Below are 8,704 nucleotides of genomic sequence, written 5' to 3' on the forward strand. Positions count from 1 at the left end.
GCGCAGGGTAGGCGCGCCCATCGTCCAGTGTGCACGCGCGGCGGGACCTTGGGGGCGGAGCCTAAGCACGGAGGTGCGGGCCTCTCGACACGGCAAACCCGACTTCGGGGCCCCTTCCTTTCTGCTCGTGCGCGGGAAGCTTCGCGCGGCCTAATGGGACTTGTAGTCCGGACCCTGCTCCCACCCACCGGAACTCCATTTCCCGTGGGGCCCTGGGGCAGCGAACTTCCGGCGTGAGTGCGGGTCGGCGCACGCGGCGGCGGTCCGGTTGACTTTGCGGAGCCATGGAGGGCGGGTTCGGCTCGGATTTCGGGGGCTCTGGCGGCGGGAAGCTGGACCCAGGGCTCATCATGGAGCAGGTGAAAGTGCAGATCGCCGTGGCCAACGCGCAGGAGCTGCTACAGGTCCAGGGCTGGCCAGGGGCTGGGTGGGGGGCTGAGGGCTGCGGGATCCGCCGGGGCCGGTGTCGCAACTGAGGGCTCGCGTGTCCCCACAGAGAATGACGGACAAGTGCTTCCGGAAGTGTATCGGGAAGCCGGGGGGTTCCCTGGACAATTCGGAGCAGGTAAAACCAGGGGTGGCGGGGTCGCGGGCTGGACCCGGTGGGGTGGCCTCCGCGCGTGCGCTGACTTAATGAGGCGGCGTGAAGAGTATGCTGCGCGTGCGCAGTCCGCTGCCGGGGTGGGGCACCAGCAGAGGTCCAGACCTGAGCGGCTCGCCCTTCCCTTCCCCAGAAGTGCATCGCCATGTGCATGGACCGCTACATGGACGCCTGGAACACCGTGTCACGTGCCTACAACTCGCGGCTGCAGCGGGAACGAGCCAACATGTGACCGCGACGCGCCAGCAGACCAACCCCCCACCCTGGCCCTACCCCCGGACCCATTTCCATAAACGCTGTTTGTGAGGCGGGGTCCTGCATGTGCGTACTGCCTCCCAGATGTTTGTGAGGACGACATTGGTGCTGGGACCGTTGGGACTCTGCCTGTCTTTTCCGCCTAGCCGCCCACCTGCTAGCCGGTGTAGCTTGGGTCTTGGTGGGGGCGGCCCTGGCCGCGGTGCCACCTCCCTTTGTGCGCCTGTTAACGGATTATGTCGTATGGACCGTCCGTGGTGGGGCCTCAACCCCGCTTACGCTGTCTGCCTGGGAGGAGGGTGCTGCTTGACACATCATAGGCTTCAGTGGCCAGAGAATGGAGAAGTTTGAACTCGTTCAGGGCTGAATTTCACAACCCCCTGCGAGAGGGATTTAATTTTAAAGGGAGGAGTGAGGTCAGTGATGGGGAGCCATGTTTATTAGTTTACCTGGGAAGGGGCAGGGCTTTTTTGAGGGAGTGGGGGACCACCCCCTCTTTATCCTGTTTTGGTCTTTTAGTGTATGGTACTGGCTGCTGGGAGGTGTGTTGTTTAATACGTTCATAAAGTAAAACCAACATGTAATGAGATGCAGGGTCTGTTGGAGTTTGAATTGCTGCCATCTTGGTCTCAGCTGGTTCCACTTGTTTTTTTCTTTGTGTGTGGCGGGGGGCGTTTCCTTTTTCATCTCTGGACCCTTGAACTTAAAGGTTTATGTTAACTCTTGCTAAACGTGGGGAGGGGGGTGTGGTTGGCAGGTTTTAAGCAAATTCCTGGCTTATCCCTGGTGACAAAGCCTCCCTTTTTCTTGTTACTGCTCCTCATTGTTGAGGCACGCTGGAGGACAGATGGTTTGACTTCTGAGGCTGTTTTTTTTGCTGAACACGGGTGTGGTGGTTCCCTGGTTGAGGGGGGCAGAACTGTTCCCTGATGAGCCTAAAATATATGTGATGGTTACCAGGCTGCAGTCCCACATGCTTGCATCCTTGCATTCGAATTGTCCTGAAGTTTGATGACTTCAAGCTGTTCACTGATGGAAGTTGAAGAGGCAATTAAGGAGGCCTGCCCAGAGATGAGCAGGCAGATGATAGCAGTTAGTGGTAGAGAAACGGAAGAAGCCGGGCTAAGCCAAGGAGGCCTCTGTTTGACCAATTCCAAATGGAGCTTGGGTTGGGACCGAGTGTGTTATATCTGTGTAACCACTGAGCTTGCTCATACCTGTGTTGTGTTTACCTTGATCTGGCCAGAATGATTGACACCCATGTAGCAGGTCTTAACTGTGCAGACTTCCCCTTAGATAGGAGATAATCAAGGGGCAGCCTGTCTTTGAGAATATTTGCTACTGAGTCCAGAGAAGAGTGGAGTCCTTGTAAGGCATCTGCCATGTTTTTAGACAAATCCTCTGGGGCCTGCGTGAGACTCTAGGGGGCTGCTAGTCGGAGACTGATGACTGATCCCTTCTCCTGCCACAGTGAGTCCCGTTGCTCTTCTATCTCGGGGTTGGGTGATGTCGTGAATGGTTATATCTGGGTTGTGAGAACTTAGCCGCGTGCATTGTGCACAAATTGGGATTTGTCTAAGCAAGGGTGAGCTGGGGACTTCCCTGGCAGTCCAGTGATTGGGACTCAGCGCTTTCACTGCAGGAAACCAGGGTTCAATCCCTGATTGGGGAACTAAGGTGCCACAAGCTTTGAGGCATGGTTAAAAAAAAAGGGGGGGTAACTTAAGGTCTGTGGCAGGTTCACTGGTATGTTGAGTGGGTGGCTCAATAACTTCTTTCTCAGGTGTAGGTGATGTCATTTTAGCATGGTGGCCCGTGGAATCATGCCCTGTAATCATCAGGCAGAGTGGGTGGTTGAGATTACTAGGGAAGGTCCTGCCACCTATGGTCTGGGCTTCCCAGGTGGCTCAGTGATAAAAGGATCCTCCTGGCAATGCAAGAGATGCAGGTTCGATCCCTGGGTCGAGGTGTTCCCCTGGATGAGGAAATGGCTACTCACTTCAGTGTTCTTGCCTGGAAAATCACACAGACAGAGGAGTCTGGCAGTCTACAGCAGCACCTGGGGGTCTGACTGGTCTTGCGGATTTCCAGCATCCCAGGTTCTCAAACCCAGTCCCCAGGGAGAAAAGGATGTGAAGTGATGTCAGAAGGGGAGGCAGCTCCAAACCCTTGTAGGTGTGTACAGCTCTGACTCCTCTCTAAGGCGTGTTTCAGTGCGTCCGTCTCCCTGAGGTGGGTTTTGGAGCTGGGTGCTAGAGGAAGGGGCATCCCTCACATGCCCCCACGTGGACCCCACCTGCGTGTCCCTGAGGGGCTGTCCACGTTCTCACAAGTGCTCTAGGGGAGGGAGAGCCGGGGCAGATGAGTGTCTGGACATTACTTGGCTGAGTTTCTTTTGAGAGTTTGATTTGTTTTAGTTTTCCTGACAATTGTGGTCTCCAAGTGACATGAAAAGCCCACTTAATTCCTAGAGCTCTAGAGACTTCCTTAGAAATTTGGGAAACAAAGGCAGGCCTGTCGTGACTCTGGATGGACTTGGGAAGCCCAAACCGAGGGGTTATTTCCTTGAGCAGGGTCTTGGAGAACTCCAGGGCAGTATCTGTTTGGGTGGGGCACGCCTCAGTCTAGCTGGCAAGGGTGTCAGTGACAGCCAGCAAACATCTGACGTTTCCTTGTGTTCGGGGCATCCCTAGAAAATCAGTCTGCCAGTCTTGACCTGGGTGTGTGGCTCTATCCCACATGGGAGTCACTCCATTGACCTTGCGGGGGGTGGTGGGGGGTGAGTGTTGGGCTTATTCTGGAGGCAGACAGAGTGAGCTTCAACTGCATTTAAGCAGACTGGAGAACAGGGATGGTGGTGGACTTGATGAGCCACTGACATGGGGCCTCCTGACCGTACTGTGTACTCAGGTGAGCTGCCCGGATGGCCTGCAGTGTGATGGCCGACAGGAGGATCAGCTGCCTGTGACCATTAACCATCTACCCCAGGCATTCAGGGTTTTTAAGATATCACCATCTGAAAGCCTGCTCCCTTTGTTCTGGGGTGTAGATGGGAGCATACCGAAGTCCGTGATCCCTGCCCCGCTTGTTCAGCTGCTGTGTCTGCCCTGTTATTCCTGCATCTCCCTCTTGGTAGCCTCTGTGGTGAGTGACCGCTGCCTCCTTTGGCTTTAGAGTCAGTGTAGCTGCAGACAGCTTGCCCTTTCCCCAACTCTAGTGCCCTGGCCTGTACGCAGAGCAGCCAGAGGGCAGAGCTGTAGCGTCCTCTGCTGGAGTGATGGACCCGGGGCACGCCCTCCTTTGCGTTTCCATCTTCTGTGACGCTCCTCCCATGGGTGAAACACTCATGATTCTGCAGGTCCAGAATCCGGGGGTGACCCTGTCCCATGACTTCCTCCCAATCTCGGATTAACCTTGGACCTGGCTGAGGGTGCAGGCAGGCGAGGTGAGGACATTGCAGGACCTCCGTCACCAACAGGTTGTCTGCCTCCCGCCCCTTATGAAGGGCAGGACATGGTCGGGGTGAGGGGGGTCCAGATGGTCAGGAGCTGTCCAGAGGTTAATCCTCACCTCTCTGAGGAGCCAAGAATTAACAGCTACAGCCTGTGAGCACAGGGCAATGCTTCAGAACTTTGGTCCAGTTGCTCAGAATAGGCTGCAGCCTGAGTCAGAGGCCCCAGGTGTGGGGAGGCGCCCCTGGTGAGTTCTTCCGTGTGTGTGTGTGTGCGTGCGTGCGTGCGTGCACGTGCGTTCCCCTGGTGAGTTCTTCCTTGTGTGTGTGTGTGTGTGTGTGTGCACATGCGCTCCCCTGGTGAGTTCTTCCTTGTGTGTGTGTGTGTGTGTGCGCGCGTGCTCCCCTGGTGAGTTCTTGTGTGTGTGTGCACACGCGCGCACACATGCATGTGGATGGAGCAGCTGCTTGGGTCCCGTGAAGCTAACGTGGGGACTCCCGTGGGAGGCCTTTTCAGTTCCAGGAGCACTTGGTCACAGTCAGGGGTCCACTCTAAAGGGTCAGGCTCCTTCACTTTTTAAAAATTTGTGTTTGTTTATTTTTGGCTGTGCTGGGTCTTCGTTGCTGCGTGGGCTTTTCTCGTTGGGGAGAGCGGGGACTTCTCTCCAGCTGCAGCGCACGGGTTTCTCCTTGCACTTGCCCTTGTTATGGAGCACGGACTCCAGAGGGCATGTGCTTCAGCAGCTGCGGCCCCTGGCTCGCTCAGTGGTTATGGCGCAGGGGCTTAGTTGCCCTGGCGTGTGGGACCTTCCCCAGACCAGGGATGGATCCTGTGTTTCCTGTATTGGGTTCTTTACCAGTGAGCCCCCAAGGAAGCCTGGTCCTTCCCTTTTTTTTTTTTTTTAAAGATTTATTCTTGAGACGTATAACATTTCTTTCTCATATTAAAGTCTTTGCAATCTGCTGTGCGTTTTGTGCTCAGCTGTGTCCTACTCTGCGACCCCATGGACTAGCCGGCCAGGCTCCTCTGTCCGTGCATGTCTCAGGCCAAGAATACTAGAGTGGGTTGCCATTTTGTTCTCCATGGGCCCTCGCTTTTAATTGTTCATACCAGAGCTTAGTAATCTAAGCTAAAGTTAGGGATCCCTATACAACAGAGCCCGGCCATCCCAGGAAACGCCAGAGCTGCTTTCTTGTACTGAAGGTGCCCCCTGACAAGGCCCCTCTCTCCTCTCCCTCGACTGTGCCCTGGGCCCCTCTGCGATGATGAGCTCTGCCTGCTGCGGGAGGGTTGGGCTTTCTCCTTTGAAACTTGAGGTCCTCTCTCAGCCAGGATATTGACAACGTTAACTGTGCTGTGGCAGACAGCTCTTGGATGGACTGGCAGAATGTCATCCACTCATCGGGTGGCACTGGTCGTAAGGAGCACATCTGCCAGTGCCGGAGACATGAGCCTCGGCGGGGGGTCATGCCTGGGTGGGGAAGATCCCTGGAGCGGGGAATGGCGACCCATTCAAGTCTTCTTGCCCAGAGAATCCCATGGACAGGAGCCTGGTGGGCTATAGCCATAGGGTCGCAGAGTTGGACACTACTGAAGCGATTTAGCAGACACACACCACTCATTGGAGAATACTTCCTATTCTGACTCGAGGTCCCTACAATCCTCAGCTTCTTGCTGTTTAGTCACTAAGTCGTATGCAACTTTTTGCAACCCCATGGACTGCAGCACGCCAGGCTTCCCTGTCCTTCACTATCAGAGTTTACTTAAACTCATGTCCATTCACCCATCTCATCCTCTCTCGTCCCCTTCTTCTGCCCTCAGTCTTTCCCAGCATCAGGGTCTTTTTCAAATGAGTCAGTTCTTCGCATCAGGTGGCCAAAATTTTGGAGCTTCAGCATCAGTCCTTCCAGTGATTATTCAGGGTTGATTTCCTTTAGGATTGACTGCTTTGATCTCGGCACCATACAGAGGGACTAACCCCCTCGAGATTAATTAGGCCATTGGTGAAACCGCTTTCCCCAGTGGTCCAGTGATTAGTACTCTTCACTTCCAGTGCACAGGGCAGGGGTTTGATCCCTGGTGGGGAACTAAGATTCCACATGCTGCTCAGTGCTCCCCCCCCAAAAAAAAATTATTCTTGGCAAAGGGCAATAGCACTAGGGTGACAGAACAAGCGAATCCACAGTCAAAGGTGTTTCAGTGTTGAGGTGTTTGTCTCGGAGATAAACCATAGCCTCCAGTTTCTATAGTATGTCTTTCCATGTTAGAGAAAGCAGGTGTTCCAGGACACATAAGAAAGAGTGAGATGACCTTCTCCCGAGTCGCACTCAGGAACTCTGTTCCTGTAGCTTCCCCTCCACTCCCGTCATTCTGCATTTATCTTCACTCATTCTGTCCTGTCAAGTGTTCAAGACAGAGTCGGGCCCCGTGTCCACTAGAAGGTCCACCGTTTTGCCCGCACGGTCAGGCAGCCGAGGCTCCTCCAGGGAGTTCGCTGGGCACCTTCAGTCCTCTTAAGTGTGTGCAACCGGCAAGGATGAACCAGGTTGCGGTGGTCCCCCGGGCTGGCTTCAAGACATTTGGGTCATCCCCCTTCCAGCGGCCCTGCTGCAGGCCTTGTGCATGATGACTGGCTTTGAGTTCTGCTCCCCACTGTGGTCTTTGGAAGCCAGGGCGACTCATTGATATCACATAGTCCCTTTAGGGGGACCAATCGCTGAAGCCAGGTTACTGGCCGTTGGTTCTGCTCGTCTGTCTTCCTTGGCATCTGCCTCCATAACCCAGTTGTTGAACACCCTAAAGGCTGATTCCACCCCCGGGAAGTGGGTATCGGGGGCCCTGTCTCCAGCTTCTGTAATGTTCTAATGTCTGGGACGTTCTGGAAAGTCAAATGGGACTTTGCACATTATTAACCAAGGGATTTTTGAGGAACTAATGTCTGTGGCCAGTGATTTGTTATGTAAGTGAATATTGAAACGTCTCCAGTCAATACTGTTCGGGTAACCAAAGATGCATTCATCCACCTGTGGTCAATAAGTTGTTAAGAATGGCCTGCCCATCCACTGACCCTAGGTTCACGTTTATGTACACGCAAAGGCATTCCCTGAGGCATTCCAGGAACCCTACAAATCACATCCCCGAGAGTGAGGTGCTGCTGGCTGTCTTCCTCTCGATGGTCCCACCTGGGGTCCATGTTGAAAACAGCCTGAATTCCAGGCTGGTCTGGGCTTCCCTGGTTGCTCAGACAGAAAGAATCCGCCTGCAGTGCAGGAGACCTGGGTTCAATCCCTGGGTTGGGAAGATTTCCCTGGAGAAGGAAATGGCAACCCATTCCAGTATACTTGCCTGGGAAATCCCATGGACAGAGGAGCCTGGCAGGCTATATGGTCCATGGGGTCGCAAAGAGTCGGACACAATTAAGCAACTAACACACCACAGAGCGTGTCCGGCATGACTTTGATGGGTCTTATCATCTTCCTCCTTTGTATTAGTTATAATCAGTGCCTTTTCTTCCCCAGGAGAATAGAATGTCACCAAGCGGGGAAACAGGTTTGAAATATTCCCTGGACTAAATTAAGAAGGACTCTCTTAGGGTCCCCTTCAAACCCTTGGATCTGTCCTTTCAGTCCTATAGATCTGGGAGAAGAGTGCCACATACAGAGTGGTCACACTGCTCCCTCCGCTGGGGACCTCCCAAGGCGGGGAGTTGCCTACTGAGCCCGGAGGGTGGGCGTGCCGTGGACTGATCCCCCTAGGAGGTGCGGAGAGTTAGGGGTTGGAGAGAATAGAAGGCATGGGAACCAGGAGAGGTGGGATAGATGACTCAGGACTTCTGGGTGAGCCGGCGGAAGGGGAACACGGTCCTTGGTGGGGGAGGAGGCCATGAGGACCCTCAGGCTGGGGCCCCAATACCAGGAGTGAGGTTAGAAGTAACCCCACATTTCATGCATAACACAGAAACTGGAATGAGGTCTTGGGCCATGTTCTTCAGGTGCTGGTGGTAGAGAAGTTGGGAAATGGTGTTAGGATTTAGAGAGCATGGTTGGGCATCTCTCCCCCTCCGCCGGTTTATACTGGGGCCAGGTGACAATTCAAAAGGTCATGAGTTCTGTGTTAGTGGCAGTGATGTCCAGCTATGGAGGGTGCCCCCCAGTGGCCGTTCTGCTTGTCTGGCAGCTTGGTCACACACACATGCACACACAATCCCCCTCCCCAGCCTCCCGGGAGCCCTTGCTTCTAGTCTGTCTCCAGCTCCCTGGGGCCTTGCTGGCTAGCTGGTGATGCTGCTCCCACCACATCCGGCACCCACAACGTGGTCTAGGTGCTCTGCCTGAAATCTGACCCAGTCCTCGTGAGGCTGGGAGCAGAGATGCTGTGGGAGAGGGCTGAGGTGATA

At 54.6% G+C, this 8,704-nt stretch overlaps 1 protein-coding gene across 2 annotated transcripts; it reads left to right on the plus strand.

The window, feature by feature from the left end:
- Positions 1 to 214: 214 nt before the first annotated feature.
- Positions 215 to 1,445, plus strand: TIMM13 (translocase of inner mitochondrial membrane 13). 2 transcript variants are annotated; one of them, XM_043912081.1, is made up of 3 exons: positions 215 to 359; positions 497 to 565; positions 735 to 1,445. In XM_043912081.1, the coding sequence occupies exons 1-3, from the start codon at positions 285 to 287 to the stop codon at positions 831 to 833; spliced, it is 243 nt and encodes an 80-aa protein (XP_043768016.1). In that variant the 5' UTR covers positions 215 to 284; the 3' UTR covers positions 834 to 1,445. The 2 variants fall into 2 exon arrangements, with proteins under 2 accessions (XP_043768016.1, XP_043768015.1); XM_043912080.1 differs by having other exon boundaries at positions 225 to 404.
- The last annotated feature ends 7,259 nt before the right edge of the window (positions 1,446 to 8,704 follow it).

Source organism: Cervus elaphus, chromosome 9, assembly GCF_910594005.1.
Source record: "Cervus elaphus chromosome 9, mCerEla1.1, whole genome shotgun sequence".
Classification (NCBI taxonomy): Eukaryota; Metazoa; Chordata; class Mammalia; order Artiodactyla; family Cervidae; genus Cervus; species Cervus elaphus.